The sequence below is a fragment of the Pseudochaenichthys georgianus genome, chromosome 24 (genome assembly GCF_902827115.2).
Source record: "Pseudochaenichthys georgianus chromosome 24, fPseGeo1.2, whole genome shotgun sequence".
Lineage (NCBI taxonomy): Eukaryota > Metazoa > Chordata > Actinopteri > Perciformes > Channichthyidae > Pseudochaenichthys > Pseudochaenichthys georgianus.
The window spans coordinates 18,376,036-18,397,358 of NC_047526.1; the positions used below are offsets into that span (position 1 = coordinate 18,376,036).

A 21,323-nucleotide genomic window follows, 5' to 3' on the forward strand; every position below is an offset into this window, starting at 1 on the left:
TCTGAAGTGCTTTGACACCAAATCCATACAAAAATGTCATCTGTGGAAGCTGTAGTGCTGTAAAAAGCACGACCAATCATCTGAGCCGGCCCGGCTAAAGTAACTGGATGGCCTACCTGCCTGTCAGCCTTCCATCTGTGCACAAACTTATCTCGTGCCCTCATTGGTCATGTGCGCGTTCGTGTGTGTTGGAGGAGGGGCTCTGTAAGGAAGTGGCAGATTTTTTCCGGCTGTGTATTTTCAAATTCTAGCGCACTCGAGCTGGTTTCTCCAAAATTACCTACCCCACCTTTAAATGTTCAAAAAGTGCTTTATTTTTCTCATACTGCAGCACATAGCTCTGTTGTTATTGGTCAACCGCTTAGTGATGCCCCGCCCCTTAGCCTCATGAAGCCATCATGATCAATTTGTTGGAGCGCTAGCCAATAGAAGTGTTACATAGTGATGCAAAGTCCAATGGAGGTGTTTCAGGCAGGGAGGAGTGTGTGGGGGGATACTCTCTCTGGGGGTAACTTTAGGATTTTAGCCTTTGCAGACCATTCACATAAACACAAATCTATAAAAACACACTACAAGAAAGAGAAAACTCCCAAAAAGCACAATTGTCTTGTATTGTTTTGCAAGTTTTCCCATTCACTCACTGTTGGATACACTCGCCATGTGTCTGTCTGCTCTTCCCACACAAGAACCTTGTTAACTAGTGTTGCCATCCAAGCTAGGCTATCATTTTACAGTTCTCTAACCCCCCTCCACGTTCTTGCCTGTTACCTGCAGCTTCATTGACTGATCTTCTATTTCAATGAGATTTACACTGCTCACTGTACCACGGCTGGGAGGAAAGCAAGCTTTATTTGTATCAAACTGAAAGTGCAAGCATGTCTGCCATGTTGGAAGGCCATGTTCAAAACATCTTGAAAAGCTGCATAATAACAGTTCAAATGTTAATTGAATGGAATAAAATTAATGATGTTACCATATTTATCATTTACAATCTGTTATGGATTTTAATGATTCGAATATTACTCTTGATTTTATTAGAAATAAGCGCTTCAGACCAAAATCATCACATCTGCTTTCTATCGAGGGTGAATCAGCAAGCTAATTAGGAAAACCTTTAGCAATTAGCAGCTGACCAATCAGAGAGCAGCACACTCGAACCAGGGCGCTAAACAGCTTGTTTTTACGACCAGAACAGTTTGCGTTCGCCCCGCTCAAGGGCACATCAACCTTGACCCAGTTGCAGAGTGAGAGGGGAGTCACCAATGGGCGATTCCCCCCCACCCAGATTCACTAGCTGTTGTATAAAATACGGATGACCAACCGCACCAGTGGTTTACCGACCGGAGGACTATTATTAACACCGGACCACATGTTCAACAAACACAGATATATTTGTGATTGTTGCATCTCGGCTCAGAACAAAGAAACTCCTCAAAACGATGATGAAACCAGATTTATACTCCCCTGGCACGACTGCATAATGTCAAACACATACGCTTTTAAAATAAAGAGCCTCATCTTGTTATTTCAGTGCAACAACAACCAAAAATATTCAGTACCAACCTTGGTTTAACAATAAAAACAAGAAATGAATTAAATGTATTAAAATGGGAGTTGGAGAAACAAGCTAGAGTGAGCCAGATGTTTTGAAGTATCCAGCCAGTATCATAGCAATTGATTTATTGAAACCTGTTGGGATGTTAAGATCATTTATAACAAAAATGCTGATAAAAAATACAGTTTAGAAGCAATGTTGTAGAAAATGTAATTAGCAAATGCTAACCTAATAAGAATTGTATATCATTAAAGTTGTTGTAAGGACAGTGATAAGAACAACGGTCTCTTTAAAAATGTGACAGCAGGCTAGCATTCTTACCTTTATTTAAGCTGACTATCCAACATTGTAGCTACTTGTCTCAAGATGAACCAAAACGGTAAACAGTATTTTAGTAAATGCTCAACCACACAACAGACAACTTCTGTAACTTAACACATCTGAGATGTGACGGGCCTCCCGATTTTTAGAAAGCACAATAAAAAGTACACGAACAAATATGGAAAAGAAGGAAAACCTACATTTCCTGCTCTCTAAAACTCATCATTAATTGATTTACATCCAAATCAGGTCCCAAAATTACCATTACACATTTAGCTTTAGAGTGAGCCAATTAGTTTGAAAGTTAAAATCTATGACAGCCAAGCAGAAATACTGACTACAGGTTTGGCTTGATATAAAAAACACATAAATTGGGTATAAATCAGAGAGCGAGACGAGTATATACCATACTTTCATATATCCTACTCAGCAGGGATCAAAATAACTCTTCGGTGTTTGATAAGGGTAATGATGATGCGCTATGTGCTTCAACTATACAGTGATATAAATGAAATCTCTTAATCTCCCTCTCTATTGCTTTGAGACGCCTCTTCCCGCTCTCTCGGTCTATCTCTCCCCCTCCTCCTGTGCCTCGCTCTCCGTGTAATTCATCCCTCCTGCACTATAATCAAGTCTTTTTCATGTTGTTTTGCAAAGTGCCATGTAAATCCGTCCCGCGCTTTTCTTCCGCCTCGCTCGCCTTCGCCTTCTCGCCTCCTTTTCATTCACTCTCTTCCGCCATATTTCCAATGTCAGGACTTGAGGAAATGGGTCGCCGTCTAGAAGGGGCTGTTATTTATGGCCTGCAGCGGCTCACAGTGCGGGGCTTTATGTATCGGCCAGTACCGAGTGCCAATTTAATACATTACTTTATACACTCAGGCCATTACTTTCGGGGTCGCAGGACAAAAGTGGTTACGACAGACTCCATTTTTCTTCATTACGGAGAATTGACATCATTCTGTGCATGAAAGAGGCAGAGGATCAGTCGCAGCTTTGATTTATGCCATGTTATCAGTGACTTTTAGATTTTTCTGCTGTAGCTTTGATGTCATTTTCCTTTACCAACACTCTCGTATATCCGTGAAGGGAACTGATATCAAGATTGTGCATCTTCAGTGACAGCAGTGTGAATTTGACTCCCAGTGAGGGGACTGAATACTAAATAAATGCAGTTCCATACATTTGGATGTTGTACAAAGAACAAATTACCGACAACAACTCAATTCCTTTCACAGTGTCTGACATTGTTGTGAAATATGTCAGTTTAAGTGTGCAGAACAATCCTTTCAGACTATTTGATGTTCAGCAATTATTCCCTGTGTAGTAGTGCAGCAAAGTCAGACAGATAACGGCTGTAAAAGTTTGAGATTTGCCCAGCGTGTATGACATTTCTCCTTGACAAGGACCCCAGACAGTGAGTGGAAAGGTGGGGGACAGCGAGGAGGGGGAAATGCGTCAGAGTTCGTGAGCTCAGCTTGAAGTCAGGCGGCCAGATGGAGGAACGTTGGAGGAACAAACAGATCATCACGATTGAGATAATGTTGGCTTTGATGATACATCATGTTATGAATCATTGACATTGTCCCATGCTGACAGGAGGGCTGTTACTCAATGTTAGACGTGACATACTTTTTTTTATTTATCTATTTTTCTTCCACTTACCCCTTTTTCCTAGCTTTCAACCATATCACACATCAGATCTCATCAGCTGCTTCAGTTTCCTTGTGCAGTATAAATGTAGGTGTCCTGACTCTCTGCTGTGGTCCTGGAAAAAGAAGTGTTCACGTGGCGTCTGGGAAAAACAGCAACATTAGACTTGTTAAACTTACGGTAACACAATGGAACGTCATCTTGGAAGGTGCTGTGTGTCCAAATGAAATTGCTCACAGAAGCTGCCTGTCTACGCACACATTATTAACCATCACTACTCATCTTCTGATGTACAGAACGTGTGTGTCTTGCCCTTCTCTATTACAGCAGGCTTCAAGCTACAAACACCTTACTTAAAGGACACAAAGACCACTTATAGAGACTTAAAACCAATGTATAAAGTATCTATTTATACCTATATGGTTGATAGCTAACAATTTGAACGACTGAGGGCTATAAACAGATTAAACCACATTATGAGTACATTTAATAATATATTTTAGATATGGTGTTCAACAAAATCTATACCATTTTGTCTAAGCCACGTATTGATAAACTGCTATCAGTAGTCTTGCTGCAACATGTTTGCCTTCTCAACCACTTGCGTTTGAAGGAACTTTTTATCTAGTGTGTATAATTGCTTCCTATAAGGCCCCTGTAGAGCCCCAGAGGCTAGATAAGGTGTACATCCTGTGCTGACAGTAATTTAAGTTTAAGCCGTAGATTCATACCATATATATCTGTCTGTCACACTGCCGTCCTTCCTTCCACTCTCCACTGCTCTATCTAATACAGCCGCGGTGCCATAGAATTAATCTTTGAAAAAGATTTCTGATGTGGCATCCCTGACAGATTTGGAGAGAAGTCTGTGGAGAGGAAACTGTCACCATGTTGCACACAAACACTCGCATATTCACATCAGCTCTTTCTCACACACACACACACACACACACACACACACCACACACACACACACACACACACACTCACACACACACACCACACACACACACACACACACACACACACACACACACACACACACACACACACACACACACACACACACACACACACACACACACACACACACACACACACACACACACACACACACACACACACACACACACACACACACACACACACACAGATGGCTAACTGTCAGAAGTCCACTGTCATTTAAAAAAGATGCAGCCACCCTCTGGGCGTCAGATGACGCACAGATACAGACACATAGATACACACACACACCGCTCAGCTGTCAATCATTGACTGTGTGGGGGGGATATCATGCCTGCTTTTTTGCATACTGTTCTTGCCAGCAAGTGTGTGTCTGTTAGCTCAGCCAGGAGTTGGAGAACCTGTCATTAATTTCTATCAAGTGCAAAGAAAACACGAGGGACACACTCTTTCGTCCGTTTGTATACCCAAGCGGCCTTAAAAACATTTTCAATCCTATATCATAGGGCTGCTCAATTAATCGTATTTGAATCGCAATTACGAATATGGCTTGTAACGATTCCGAAAACAACGTAATCGAAATAAAACAATTATTTTTTTATTATTTTTACTTTTTTTTATTATTGGTTTTCCAGTTGAATTATACTGAAAGTTCAGGGCAATCAACTGTTAAAAACATACTGTTCAACACTTTTATCTCCAATACATTGATGTTTTCAAAGTAAATGGATAATCGTTTTTAATAATCGTGATATCAATTATTGACCCAAATAATCGAGATTATGATTTTTGCCATAATCGAGCAGCCCTATTATATCATCCGGGAGGTCTAATTTCAGTCTGGAAAAACGCAATGAAGAGGCAGAAAATAAAGAGAAATTGTAAAAAAAAAAGGTCAAATGTCAAATGAGCAATAACATAACACACTGAAACAAACCAATGTAAACGTATTGTCAGCTATTGGCACCAAAATAGACAGAGAGGAATGATTGCAGGTGACTTGGTAGAATGAGAAATATAACTGATATATCGAGGGAAGAGAAACGAAAGAAGACTGAAAGATTTGGGTTAGAGAAGTCAGACATCATGAAGACGGAGAGATTTAGACAGGCGAAGGTATGATAGGAGCTATAAAAGATGACGTGTTATGGGATGGAGCCTCATGCGAATCTGTGTCTCTTTCAAGAGAGAAGTGTGGGGAAGAGGGAAAAAGAAGTACAAACACAGAGAAAGTTCGAGCAACTGAATGTCTAGGGAAGATAGGATCGCTTATCTAACAGAGAAAAAATGTCTCTTTCACATCAATTCCATATCAACATCAATGGCTGCGGTTGTCAGTGCAGGGGCGAGCTTTTTACTGCAGGATAAATTGTGGGAGGAATATGACAGTAAATCAAATTGCAAACCACCCAATTCATCTTGGAAAGTTTAAAAAAAAAACAGGGCCAGTTTAAATGCTAATAGTGGCTTTATTTTACTCCCCTTAGTGTTCATTCTCCTCTGCCAATTGAGACAATGAATCAAAAGGATCCCGCACATTTAATCATAGGCGTTCTAGTTAAAACATCCACCCTGATTCACTGAGTCAACGCATCAACCCTTACCGGGGTTTGATCAATGGACGCATTTGTTGAAATCATGGCATGAAATTGCCTTTTTTTTCATCAACACGTCTCTAGTGGTTCGTTCCTACCAGCCAATTTTATGATTTTGAGCCCCGAGCTATCGTGGATGGTGATTCAATTTGATTATTCATTGTTACTGTAGAGTTTTATATGCAGTGACATGAGTTATTTTTTTACTTGGTGAATTTGAGCAAGCAAATTAAACACAGATTTGGTTGCACGACGCAGTAGATAATGGATTTGATTGACTTGTCTGCCGCAGTTAAACTTGTTCCAGCATTTGGATGTTTGGTGTTAATTTTGATAATGGATTTGGCTTGGCTGTGTAAGCAGCAGTGTTTTTTTTGTTGTAAATGTACAACACCTATAATACCTATAGGTCTTAACGGCCAGTTCTTTAAAAACTCTTCACTGAAAAGGCCTGAAGAAGACCTTTTATTGAAACATGAAAAGGACATGTCTGGTCTATTTAAATGTAGTCATATTTTTGTAGCTTCCGTCTCATTTTTATGGACTAGCGAAAATATTTAACTCATGTAATATTTTAAGTTTAGGAACGTTGCAACATTGTCATGGCTGCTCGGGATACTTACCTTAGCAGACTACAAAAGGAATGGCCTCTAACATAACAAAGACATCAGTTGTAATAAAACCACTGAACATTAGTATATCCTTTCCTTATGTCTTTGTCAACAATCTTTAAACATTACATTGACCCATTATCACCAATAAAGTACACAGAGCAACATTTGCATCCAGTTGGAGTTGCGATTCTGGTCAACCAAGTTGAATATGTATTTGATCTATTATTAGCTCTGATTTCGGTATCCACCAACTCTAGAATAAAATATCCGACTCTAGTGGCTAAGTCCTCTAACCGGTTCAATAGCTAGCCATTAACTGTGTCTATCACAGGGATTTTGGCTGGTAGCGTAGTGTTGGTTTATCACATCATTTGAGTCTAAAACAGCTGCGTGAAAGATCACCTATTATGCAAAATCCACTTTTTCATGTCTTTTATACATAAACATGTGTCCCCTCTGCGTAAAGAGATTCTGAAAGTTTCAGGGACAAAGATTCTCTCACTTTTTGTCCTGATCCATTTATATAAAAACCTGTCTGCAAGTAAGCTGATCAGATTTTGGCCACTTTATGATGTCATAATGTTGTTTTGGCTTGTGTAACCATTAGCCAATCACCAACCAAGGACCCCCCCCCCCCCCACACACACCTTATCACCTGAATCTCCTCAGAGGGGCGTGGGGAGTGGCTCCTTATTTTCCTCTAAAGCAGTGGTTCTCAACTGGTGGGTCGCGACCCGTTTCGAGTGGATGTGTGTGAGTGAAGAAGAAAAAAGTCAAACTTTTATTTTGAAGGCCCGATTTTCTAACGCTGTGCATGCAGTCGGTGTTGGACTGGAAGTACCGGAGAGCGGAGACCATAAACGGTTTTGAAAACTTCTGTCACATAGTGATCATCTTCTCAATAAAATATCTTTGATGTTTTTTCGAGTCTTCTTGTTGCCGGAAGTCCCCACGGAGAAGCTAGTAATAGATTTATTTATTTTCTCCTCAGAGTGTACCAGAATGCATAGTTTATGTTAGTATTTCTAAAAATCTCCTGGGGGACAATCCCCCCAGACCCCCCTGCTGGGGTTGGGGTTTCAGCATGCGTGCCTTTTTATATAGTTCAGCTTTGATTCCATCATCTCATTAAACCTTTTTTAAAAGCATACTTTAGTTCTGTGAAGGGATATAAGGGATATATGCACTGTACTTCACTTTTATTAATATTGTATGCTGAAAAGCGTTTATATTACAGCACGATTTTTTGTTGAATAGATTTGAATGCTTCAAAATGTTGGGTCGCGATGTATTGACCAAGTAAAAGGTGGGTCCCGAGGCCTGACCAGTTGAGAACCACTGCTCTAAAGTAACAGACAGAGAATCAGCACTTTTGAAACAGGGCAGAAACAGAGAGGATTATGGGATGCTACAATGCATGAACTGTTTCGTATTTCGAGGCAAACACTTCAGAGACATGTTTTGTATAAAACTGAGACCTATAATATATTGATGAAAAACAGTGTTATAGGGGACCTTTAAGTGAACCAAAAGAGTGAAGTTGCTTTAGGAAAATACAAATCAATGAGCTAAACTCACTAAAACGCTAAGGTGAGGGTTACCAATAAGTTGGGCGATAATTACTATTACCTTCCACATAACTTCAGCTGCTGATATTTGGCTGTTTTTCATTACTTTTTTTAATATACATCTGACTTACAGTATGGGCTAGCCATTATTTTAAAAACACATTAAAAGCTTGAATTAGCAACCCCCCCTCCCTTATGCAATAATGGATCCCACCTGGTGTAGGGCAGTAGCACTATAATTGGCCGCACCAATGTAAAAGATCTTAGGGGTTAAAATGGTTATGTTGAGGCATTTGCTTGGAGATGGTAATGGGTATGGGGCGGTTAAGGTCAGGGTTAGGATCCTGAATAGACTTCATCTCTACCAATTACCCCCCAGCACACACACACACACACACACACACACACACACACACACACACACACACACACACACACACACACACACACACACACACACACACACACACACACACACACACACACACACACACACACACACACACACACACACACACACACACACACACACACACACACAATTCCCTAACACCCCCTACCAATCTGATAGAAGAAAAGTGCTTTAGGCATTATGGGTTAAGGCCTCTTTTGCCACCCCTGGGAAATCACAGCAAAACAACGTAGGGAGATGCACCGTGACTGATGATATTGGTGTGAAATAATAGATAGAGGTTGGGTTCAATAGAGTGAAACATTTACTTTCGAGAGAATGAAGCTAATATCGCCCAATCTATGATTTTCTGCCATTTAGCTTGACGATGTGCTGATCTTTCTGGCTGCCGGACCGACTGAATGTCTGACTGTTGTTGTTGTCTGTCAGGATGTCACACTGACTCTTTTATTTACAGTCTGTCATTATATAACTGCCGGAACTTGCATTGTGTGTTTGGAGCATGTTGGAAGGTGTTAGATTATGTGCGAGTCGGTGTGTGTGTCCAGGGAGCAGATGCTGAAGCACTCGTAGGGAAAAAGCTGGCACTGCCTCCCTTATGCCCTCTATCTATCCATCTTCAGCAAGAATTGAAACTGAGCAATCCCATTCCTCTGCATGTTTTTAAAGCTAGGCTAAAGGAAATGCTCTTTGATACTATGGGCACATGTAAATGTCGATAACTATGTATCCTGTAAATATAATGTATGATGTCCTTTATTGTTTTATGTTTCATGTGGAACCTATTTACTGCAGGTCTCCCTTGAAAAATAGATCTATGATCTCAATAGGACCAATCTGGTTAAATAAAGGTTTGAAATTAAATGAAATGTGGGTCTGGAGAGTAAAAAATACAATTAATTTCATCCTTTCAAAATTGCATTGACTGGGTGACCTAAGGTGTGCATTTTTCCTATTAGCACCAACGAGTTGACACATTTGGTAATATCCTGCTGACAGTGTGAACCATGATCTGAACATTTGCATATCCTCCGAAAAAACTTTGTTTACGTCACATCTGCTTTGATCAGAATTGGACACAACTTAAAATAATTAATTTCCAAATGCCCTGTTTTCTTATACTGCCAAGGTTTGGAGCTTAATTTATTTATTTTGTCGTAGACACACAACTTTTGCCGGATGTCTTTATTTTAATTGCTAAACTGCTTTCAGATGTAGCTCCAGGTAGCATTAGGGCATATGGGGAAATACCATTTTTTTTTTACTGGTCTTTTCCCCCCTCCATTCCTCCATCTCTCGGGAGTGGAAGACAAAGGAGGAGTGGGAAATTCAGAGAGAGCGAGTCTCAGTAGGAAAACAGATGTGGTTCATTGAAGCGGAGCCAGCCCAGTCAGAGACAAAGACCTGAGAGCATGAGTGTATGATCCTCAACTAGCACACACAGTGTGTGTGTGTGTGTGTGTGTGTGTGTGTGTGTGTGTGTGTGTGTGTGTGTGTGTGTGTGTGTGTGTGTGTGTGTGTGTGTGTGTGTGTGTGTGTGTGTGTGTGTGTGTGGACAATAGAGACAGAAATGGTGATTTAAAAGAAACTCGTAATTTAATCCACAAACACACAGTTGGATATACTCTACAAGTCTAGTCAATATTGTTTTGTTTGAATTGCAAGCCAAACAACCCCATTCATCACTAGACAGATTAATATCTCAAGATTATTTTGGAGCTATGGCTTCATCATCCTGTTTGGATAAATGTTGCAATGCTAAGTAAACTGCGCCATATAAAATCAATGCATCAATGCCAGCACACAGCTGCACTTTAATTGTTTTGTATTCCGCTGACTGGCGACTGTGGAATATGTTGGTTCCAAATTCTTTGTTGCAGGGTGTGAAGCTGACAATTGAGCGGCCCGACCAAGCAAGGAGGCAGAGGCAGAACGTCCAAAATACAACCCGGTGTGGGCATTTATTAAGTCATGAACGCATGACACACAGCCTCAATCCTGCTGTTTCTCCCTGACCACAGCCACAAGGATCTCACACACACTCTCTCCCAAACAGCTAAACCCCAGAGCCTAAATGCCCAACCCAATCAACCCAACAGGACACAGGTGAGGGGGAAGGAGACACCACAGAGCACCAGGTGCACACAATCAATGGCAACAGACATGGGGAAAGGGGAACACATTTCAAAATAAACACTAAATAATATAAACTGTATAAACATGTGCGCATATGCAAGGCCCGAAGCCATCAGTGACAAAGTTACCTTCGTCACATTTCCTTACCCCTCTCCCCAGGAAGCACAGTGTCTTAACAGTCTCGGCTTCGGGACAACCAGTCAGCCACCCGGTTTTACTTCCCTGGCCGGTACTTAACTGCAAAGTTGGATGCGATGCGCATGGTTGCATCTCTCTCTGGCCTTGGCCACTTTGCTTTCCTCCATGCGTCTCCACTCCGCCCGGTGTTTCCTGGACTCCTCTATGTGCTGCGGAGTGGCTCTGACCTTCTCCAGCCTCAGCTGCCTCTGCACCGGATCCTCATCGTACCCCTTCCTGACACGCTCATCAACCAGGAGCTTCTCTGTCTCAGCTGTACTGTGTCTGCTTCAGCGTCTGAAATGGTTACCTTTGAGACGTCTATCCCCACGGCAACAACCTGCTTCCCCTTGTGCAGCAGGGTTTTGGGGGCCGTGAAGTCGACAGGAAGCTTCCCTTTCTTCCTCTTCGGGATCTGATTCTTCCTCTCCCGGCGCTCCTGCTGTTTCTGCTGCATGACGCGCTCTCTCTCCTGACTGATTTTCTCAGCCATTTTCACCCGCTCCTCCTCTGCCAGTTTCTTCTTAGAGAGCCGGGACTGCGGCCTCTCTAGCTGAGCGGGATCCGCCCGGGACCGCTGCAGTTGCATCAGAAAGGCTATCTGCTGCTTCATCTGGATGAGCTCCCTCTCGCGCTCCTCCTTCTCCTCCTCCGTGCTGCGCTGCAGGTGACGCTGCAGGCTGATGTTCACCTTCTTCAGCTTCTTAGCGGCCGCTCGCTCAAATTCCCTCTTCATCTGGCGGTTATTCTCCTCCAGGATTTTTACCAGCTCCTCCCGCTTATATGTTTCTTCCTCCTGTTGTTTTCTACGGTCCTGCTCTCGAAGCTCCATGCGGTACTCTTTTAATCTGCTGCATCACTTTTTCCCCTCTTTGGGTCCGGTCCCCATACCGGACGTTGATGCGGTCGAGCTCCTCAGCCAATCTGCCGTCTTTCCTCCGGAGTCTCCGTTCCTCTTTTATCTCAGATACCTGTTGCTGTATCCGTAACAACTGCTGCTCTCCGGCTGCCTGAGACTGCATGAGTAACATCATCATCTCCGTTAGTTCCTCAAACTTGCGGTTATTCTCCTCCAGCATTTTCACCTCCTCACTTGGTCAATCCCACTTCTGACACCAATTGTGAAGCTGACAATTGAGCGGCCCGACCAAGCAAGGAAGCAGAACGTCCAAAATACAACCCGGTGTGGGCATTTATTAAGTCATGAACGCATGACACACAGCCTCAATCCTGCTGTTTCTCCCTGACCACAGCCTGCAGCCACACGGATCTCACACACACTCTCCCACACAGCTAAACCCCAGAGCCTAAATGCTCAACCCAACAGGACACAGGTGAGGGGGGAGGAGACACCACAGAGCACCAGGTGCACACAATCAATGGCAACAGACATGGGGAAAGGGGAACACATTTCAAAATAAAATAAACACTAAATAATATAAACATGTGCGCATATGCAAGGCCCGAAGCCATCAGTGACAAAGTTACCTTCGTCACACAGGGTTGCAAACACTAAACTGTTCATATTTGCTTAAAACATGTTAATACAAAAGCAATCTCTTCAAACAATGGGTCTATCCTTACTTTGGAAAAATGGGCTTAAGTTTGTTTTTTAATATGAGTTGTTTTCTTTCTGTGGGGGCAGAGGCTTTTGTCGCCGCTCACTGCTGCTGCACAAAAGAAGAAAGATAATGCCGTTTTAATTGTATTATTAGAACCAGTCTGGATCCAAGCTTTATTACAAACTGTGTAACCTTAATGCACTCGTGCACAGGCACAGGATCCTCAGACATGGCTGAATGGAAAAGGAAATCTCTTTTCAAGGTCTCTTTTGTTGTTTGTTTTGGTTTGTTTCGTATCAATGTATTAATTATTGGCTAAGTGAAACCATATAGACAACTCTCGGCATTTGCACATTTAAAGTAGACATATTGAAGCAATTTCAAATTGTGCTTACCTTTTCATCTCGCTAGTGCTCTCTGCAACTAAACTGGTTGTTGGCTCATGTTTTATAAGTCTATTTATTATTCATAGAAGCACTTAAATACTAATTTCTCTTTTTCGGAATAAAAAAGAATGGGCAGTCTATTTTGATTAGTATTCCCCAAGTAGTTTGCCAAACTAACACCACCAAGATAACAGGCACATTTGTCCCATTACAGTATGTCCCTTTTCATTGCCTTCACAACGTGAGAGGCAGTATTAGCATTCATCCTGCTTTGCCTTGATGACATTTAGCCAAATCCAGCTTTTCACTGATAATTACTTATTTCTTTGTTTGTGTGTGTTTATTCGAGAGGCTCATTAGAAAAGCACCGATGGAGACTGTACTAAAAGAAAAAATGCCTCCTTCCCAACCCCATGTAACAGAAAGAAAGAGGAAGCAGTCCAAAACAAGAGCAAGAAGGAGGTTATGAAATATAAAAAGAGAGGGACAAAGATTTGGAGCAAGGCAGTGACAGTAAAAGACAGAAGGAGAGAGAGTGATGGCAGAGAGAGAGCGAGCGAGAGGGACATTTTGAGAGATTTTACTCATTAAAAAGAGGAGCACAACAAGGGGAGATGGCATTAATCAAGCTCTGAGCTAATGAGGCATTTACTCATTACCCTGAAATAGAGAGGCCAAGGGGGAAAAAGAAGGGAGGAAAAAGGGGAGGGGGGAGAGAACGGAAAGAGAGACCAAGGCATGAATTAAAGAAGTAAGAAAGAGAACAATATGGAGGGAGGTGACAGTCAAGTATAGGTGTGATGGGGGGATAAGTGGGGCAGGTAAAGACAGAGTGAATACGCAGTGTAGAAACAGATAGTATTGATGTAGGAACTAAAACCTTTGGCTCTATTTAAAGATCTGCCATTTGGGGTCTTTACTAGAATTAGTCGTAGTAGTTGAAAAGGCTCTGAGCTTTCCAATGTCTGGGATGTGTTACCCCTTAACTCCTCTATACTGCAGTTGTTTAATGATATAGTCCGCGTGGAAATGTACTTTAAAGTGGGTTTTTGTCTCATTGGGGAGATTATTCAATATTATGTATTGATTTAAGTTAATGTATAATATCAATCACACAGTAAGAAAACCTTAGCTTGCTAGAGGACTTGATAGATGAATAAAAGTCAAACTAAGTTTAATCACTATTTTGATGCCTTGGTAAAAATGATGTATCATCAAGGAGAAAATTAGCAAATGAAAGGAAAGTCATTTTTGCTATCGGAGTGCTTTTAAAAAGCATCAAGGCTTTTCATTAGACTAATGGCAAAGCAGTGCAAGAGAAAAACAAGTGTGTTTAATGCATTTGTGTGTGTGTGTGTGTGTGTGTGTGTTTGTGTGCGCGCGCGCGTGTGTGTGTGTGTGCACACACATTGCATGGCCATCTGTGGAGTGATCTATGTCCCTCCTTGCTAAATGGAGTTGTTAATATTTGCATTATTTAAACCAAGACATCTATAACTCATGTATTGTGAGTCTTTCAGGCTTTTAGAATGTAAAAGATTGTAGAGGAGCCCAAACAAATACCCTACACAGCACATTACTGCAGCAGGGCTTTCTTTGTGCTCTTTCTCTGCTGCTGTGAAGTGGAACCGAAACAACGAAGGAACAAAGATGTGTTTTTATTTACTCGTGTTGCAGTTCTTTGCCGCTTCTGGCTGTTGTTTCAAGTTATCTCTGCCAGTGATGGGACTGCTCATGCTGTGGTGGACAGGCTGAGCAAATAAAGAGAAAACAATGTTTTTGTTTCTGTAGAATAACAAGACTCAGATTGTACACAGATATTATAGTGTCTCTGTGTAGCCTCACTGAGGAACAGCTAATTGCTAATGTGGCAGGCTAGGCTAGGCAAGACAAGTTTATTTATATAGCACCCTTCAACACAAGGCAATTCAAAGTGCTTTACAAAAATGAAAGACATTAAGAGCATTAAGAAACATATTATAAAATGAAAAGAAACACTCATTTAAAAGCAATGATATAAAATGACATTTAAAAACACTCATTTAAAACGATAAAAGCAAAGATAATAAAAGTTACAGTGCAGTTTAAGATACGAATATATCAATTAAAAGCAGCAGCAAAAAGAAAAGTCTTCAGCCTGGATTTAAAAGTAGTCAGAGTTGCAGCGGACCTGCAGGTTTCTGGGAGTTTGTTCCAGATATTTGGAGGATGGCCATAAACTAAATCAATCAATCAATCAATCAATCAATCAATCAATCAATCAATCAATCATGGCAGTACTAGATTGAGGGCTATTACCAGGACATTAAAGTCATTTTAATTAATCATGTGTCCTTATTCTAAGATGTAGACATATTTCACAGGGCTTGCTGTTGATGCTTTAAGAAGTTATAATCCATCAGTATCCATCAGTCTGGACCAAAGACATTCCATATGTGGAGCCATATGCCAGTGCGGCTAATAACCCCCTAATGTTTGCAACATTTACAATAATGCATCTCTCTTTTTAATGGTAGCTATAGTTTTGTTGGCATTGTTTTTGCTTGAGGAGAAATACACCAGGGAAACCAATCATGAGTTTGCTGACTAAAACCTTAACAGTATAATTTAAAGGTCACCTATTATGCAAAATCCACTTTTTCATGTCTTTTCTACATAAACATGTGTCCCCTCTGTGTAAAGAGATTCTGAACGTTTCAGGAAGAAAGACCCCCTCTCTTTTCGTCCTGATCCATTTATATAACAACCTGTCTGAAAATGAGCTGATCAGATTTTGGCCATTTACAATTTACACACAGCATCTATTGCACGTCTGTCCGTCCTGGGAGAGGGATCCCTCCTCTGTTGCTCTCCCTGAGGTTTCTCCCATTTTTCCCTTTAAACTGGGTTTTCTTCGGAAGTTTTTCCTTGTACGATGTGAGGGTCTAAGGACAGAGGGTCTAAGGACAGAGGGTGTCGTATTGTCATACTGATATTCTGTACAAACTGTGAAGACCACTGAGACAAATGTAACATTTGTGATATTGGGCTATATAAATAAACATTGATTGATTGTTGGCCACTTTATGATGTCATAACGATTTTTTGGCTTGTGTAACCATTAGCCAATCACCAACCAAGGTAACACCCCCCACCTTATCACCTGAATCTCCTCCTAGAGCACCATTGTGTTCTTTTTAACCAAATCTCTCTCAGAGGGGCGTGGGGAGTGGCTCCTTATTTTCATCTAAAGTAAAAGATGCAGAATCAGCACTTTTGAAACAGGACTGAAACAGAGGGGTTTATGGGATGCTACAATGCATGATCTGTTTGGTGTTTGGAGGCAAACACACTATGAGACATGTTCTGTATATATCTGAGACCTGTAATATATTGATGAAAAACGGTATACTAGGGGACCTTTAACCCTTTGGAGTCCTGGGCTAATTTGGCCGTTTTCACATACTTTTGATTTGTCTTACTAAACCCCATTAAGAAATGTTTGGCATGTTAATGTTTGGTATCTTTTTTTTAAGGACAACCTCACCTATATGACCTGATAGTTATTTATTTCATTTTGAGATACTATATGAACACTTTGGACCCAAAATCACAAAAAAACGTAAAGACAGATTTTGAAAATGATATTATTTTTCATATAGGTAACACAAACATACACAACGAAACCATTTAAAAGCTGGAAATATATACATGGGATGTCACTATGATAATGTGAAAGTTTGATTGAGGTAGCATGAACCTATATACAAATGTTATGAACAAATAACAGGTGTATCCATAGGCTTTTTTTCCTCTTCTCAAGTTCTGTCAACAGTGACACAGTAGGCACAACAAAACATTTAAAAGCTTAAATAATGTAGGCTACAAGGGATTTCATTCTGATAAGGCAAAAGTGTTATTATAAATATAATACAAATATATATATACAAATTATGTACAAAAATCTGTTTTTTCTGTCTTTATCTGTGCCACGCTTCAAAGCGGTTTCTGTCAACTACGACACAGAGGGCAACATCACAGGCTCCTCCTCCTCCTCCTCCATGTCAAAAAACAAGCTTAAAGCTTGACTCACGTTCAGAGTTCTCTTCATCTTAGTTGAATCTTCAAAACTCTAAATCTAACTATATCTAAATTCTCAATGTTTGTCTGTCACTTTACTTCAATCGCAGTCTCCCACCGTCTCTCTTCGTCTCCCGCCGCCTGTCTTCGTATATCTTTGTCTCTCTCCATTTCCCGCCGTCTCTCTTCGGTTCCCGCCGTCCCTCTTCGTCTCGCTTCGTATCACTCCGTTTACCTGATTACCTCACCCCCTTCCTGGTAAATACATCCTGTTGAGCAGAATCTACAGTTTCCAGTATTTTCCGTTTCGTAAAATGATAAAATACGGCGAAGATATTAAAATATGTGCTTCCATTATTCATACTTTTGAAATATATCTGTATTAACTTTATATCATCGTATCTCCGTGTTCACTGGGTATTTTTGCATGAAACAAAGACTGGGATATACAGTAGTTTCAAGCCAGTACTTTCGACAGAAAAACACGGCAATGTTGTCCGGGCTGTTGTTTTTATGCGGCACCGGCTTGAACAGGTCATGTGATCTGATCACGCCCGCGTGACGGTCGACTCCAAAGGGTTACGTTTCTAAACCTCCAATGACACCACAGCACAAAGCCTCTATCTCTTACAAAGAATCTCTAAAACGTTTAAAAGATTTTTCTCAACCTCTCTCTGGTTCCCGTGGCCTCCTCCCATTTTCCTTCTCCCTCTGTTATTGTCCTCATCATAACCCTGCCTGTGAACGATTCACATCTAATCTGAGTGATCCTTGATCAATGGAATTATAAGTCTGGGATCTATTTTTAGCTCGGTTCAAACCTTTTTTCTTCCTCTTCCATCTTATACAGACCTTTATATGACAAACACTTTAGTTTTAATTAAATCTCAAGCTTGTTCCAGGTCCGTCTCGTGTATGAATATGTAATTAAACTCTCTCTTTGTCTGTTTCTGTGACTTTTTCTCGCCAGGACTCTGACCTTGTCCTGACGTTCAACCTGTCCATGCATCGCTCCTGGTGGATGGAGAACGGCCCGGGGTGCAGGGTGACACCCATCACCCCTCCTCCCTCCTGGGCACCCGAAGACCACCGATATATATCTATATCCGGCTGTCTGATGGGTTTCCAGTTCATAGAGGTGGCTCACTCCTCGCTGCAGATACTCCTGGCTGTAAGTACTGGAGCTAAATGAGTACTTTCCAGTATGCTCTGCAATTTCAAACTCAAGTATACAGTAAGGACACACACTGTTACGCCTACGCTCGTGGCTTTGAACAGCCTTGTAACTAATACAAGTGACCTGTCCCTAACAGTGAGTGCTGCTGTAAATGTGTAGCAGTTCATATTTATTATTTTATTATATTTGCATCACCTATTTGCTTTCTTTCTGACATGAGGCAGTAAATTAACCTTAAGCTTGTAGCTAGGGATGTATTTAGCCTTGCTATCATACCAGCTAGCTTGGAATTTTCCAATCATGATTGGTGGGCACAGGAGAAAAGCAAATGAATGTTATTCAGTCATCATCACAGTGAGTTAGCGTTAATTAGCTAGCTAAGTGCAGCTAAAACAACCCGCTTGTTAAATAAATTACCATAAAAGCCTCCAGCATGTAACTATAAGAAAACAAAAACTGTGTTTTAAAAGTTGTTTATATAGTTAAATATACAAAATACATGTTCAGGAGAGTTTAAAGAAACTACAGACTGTTGAAAATGGGTTTAGATATCGTGAGTGATTCTATCCAAAGACATTGATAGTGATATTAATAACAATAATCAGTTTGAATTAGAGACAATAATCACACTCAAAAGACAATGTACATTAATCAGGATCAGAATCAAAATACCTTTATTCGTCCCACAGAGGGGACATTTACAATTGTTACAGCAAAGAGCCAAAGATAGCTTGATATCACTCAAGAAGCATGCATATACAAATAAATAAAAGATATTTACTAAATACACATCCAGTACTAATTTAAAAGTGAAATCTATCTAATGAAATAACATACTAAAAATGTTCTCACCTTACTCTTGGAAAAAAAGACCAAATCAATTCCAAAATATTGCACTGTCTGCGTGACGGAGAGAGAGAAACTTTGAAATGAATCAAATTAGTATATGTATGATCTATAGAGTTACCCCCGCTAGTACATTTAGTTTAATGTATTCTAAAGTGCACCACAACCATGCCAACTTCTCTGTCTTTTGCGATGGTTCGGGGAATTGTGGGTGATTGTGCAACTTAGTGGTAAAATAAAGCATCCCGACTCCATTAAGTTAATAACCTCATACCCTTATTAACATTAAAAAGATAGATAAACTGCTTCAGAGTCTCTCTCTCACCACATCAGTGTTTCTTTGTAACTCTCTCGTGCTCGCTCTGCCTTATTTCATTGTTACAACAAAACAACAACATTTCCCTTCTCTTTGTTTCCTCTGCCTGACGCTCACCCTCGCCCTCTGTATTTCTTCCTCTCCTGAGCTGTCAGACTGCGGTAATTAGCAGGATCAGAAGAGACAGTGGAGAGAGGAGAAAAGAGCATGAATGAGGCAGGCCTGTCACTTTTAATCTGAGTCTCCTCAGAACTGAAACTCCGATTTTCGAGAGCGCTTATGAATACAGACGCATGCACGATAAACAAACAGGCGCTTCAATGTGACTGCATGCATCATTACACCAACACAAAGACAGAAAAAGAGTTTAGGAGTTTCAGCGTGGCTTTTATTTTTTATTTTCCACGTCTTCCTCCCCTCACTTGGCATGACTGTCTCTCTCGCTTGCTCTCCTCATGCACTTTCTGTCAATCGATAGCGGTACTTATAGTGTGGCTGAGTGCCAAGCCACCGCACAGCTGTACCACTGTCTCGCTGTAATTGGTGTGTGGAAACACTGTCATGCTCCATGAGCACACTCTCAACACTGTGACTGGTTCACTAGCTGACTGACTGGTTCACTGTAATTGGTGGAAACACTGTCAGGCTCTTTAATAGCACACGTCCAACCGGTGGACTCGATGACTAAGTGCAGGGTTAGGGTTCGGTTGGGTTGCTCTCTTCTTTGCATGTTTACTGGTTAGCTGATTGTTAGCGGTGTAAAGGAAAGAGGTTACAGGTGAGTCGAATGTTTTCTACAAATCATGGCACTTTTTGACAGACGTGAAAACAATCCTCAAATGAACATTATGTCAGGGAAGTTTGGGATTGGGAGAAAAACCACTGTCAGCTGTCAAGGTCTTCAACAGAGCTTGTTTTTGTTTGGGAAAGATTGCTAATGTCCCCAGTCAGTGACAGGTGTATCTGTTGTGGAAATTAAAGTTTGGCAAATGCAACCTTGTAAAGTTGTTTTGGTCTTCAAATTGTCAAAAATACACTTCCATCCTAAAGTCCAATTCCAAAGTCTTTCCATTTGTGTTAGTTCAAAACCCAAACCTATTCACTTTAATAGGCTACAGATTTGGAATTCTCAGCCATTTTTGCATTAACAATATCTTAAATGTATTCAAAGTGTTTTGCTGCCGATCAACAGATTGATTAGGTCACACATCATCGCATCTCTTAAGTTATTCCTTATTTCTACATGAGATAAGAAAGTGAGAGGTGTAAAAAAGTAAACAAATGTACTGACAAGCTGATTAGCGTGCTCCCTGACTGTTACAGCACTGATAGGGATTTATTTACACTTTGGTGCACAGTACGAAGATAGGAGCTGAAGAGGAGCTGAAGAGGAGCATGGGGCTTCTCCAGGGAGATTTAGAGAGTTGTTGTTTTTCTCCTCCTACCTTATCTAATAGCATGGGCTGATCATTAAATTACATTTTTGCAACAAAGAACGACTGAGATTAGGCTTCCTGCTGGCATGGTTGTCCAAAGTGCCTGCCTTTAAGTAATGTCAGTGATTAGCATAATTCAACTAGAGTGGGGAAACTAATCAGTGAAATCACCTACTGTAAAGGCAGCCTCCATACCCTCAGCATCCCATTGCACACACAGTTGAAAAAGCCTTGAATTTTAAATCCTGTGTGTTCATGTGATGAAGAGTATCATCATCTGTGCTGCTTGTTTGCATGTTAGCAACTCTGAACACTGAGAGAATGAGCACAAATTGCAGCCATTTTAGCCTAACTGCTCGACCGTATTGGTAGGTAATGATGTTTTGCTCCAAATTGGCTCATATCCTTGATGTACAATCTAAAATATTGCAACAGTTTTCTTAAAATAGCCCATAACCAACACGCAATAATAAGCTTTTAGGACCGTTATTTTGCTTTCCCTGCAACCTTTCAAAGTAATTTTTTGAATTGCGGATTATTTTATGTA

The 21,323-nt window shown here is 40.9% G+C and overlaps 1 protein-coding gene across 2 annotated transcripts in view; it reads left to right on the plus strand.

Annotated features, from left to right (window-relative positions):
- LOC117440029 (sodium/potassium-transporting ATPase subunit beta-1-interacting protein 2) overlaps positions 1-21,323 on the plus strand; it is a 98,118-nt gene that overhangs the window by 61,799 nt on the left and 14,996 nt on the right. For both annotated transcript variants that reach the window (XM_034076235.1, XM_071201906.1), the window contains one exon: positions 17,972-18,172. In XM_034076235.1, the coding sequence (XP_033932126.1) occupies positions 17,972-18,172 (201 nt within the window). The remainder of the gene's footprint in view (positions 1-17,971; positions 18,173-21,323) is intronic.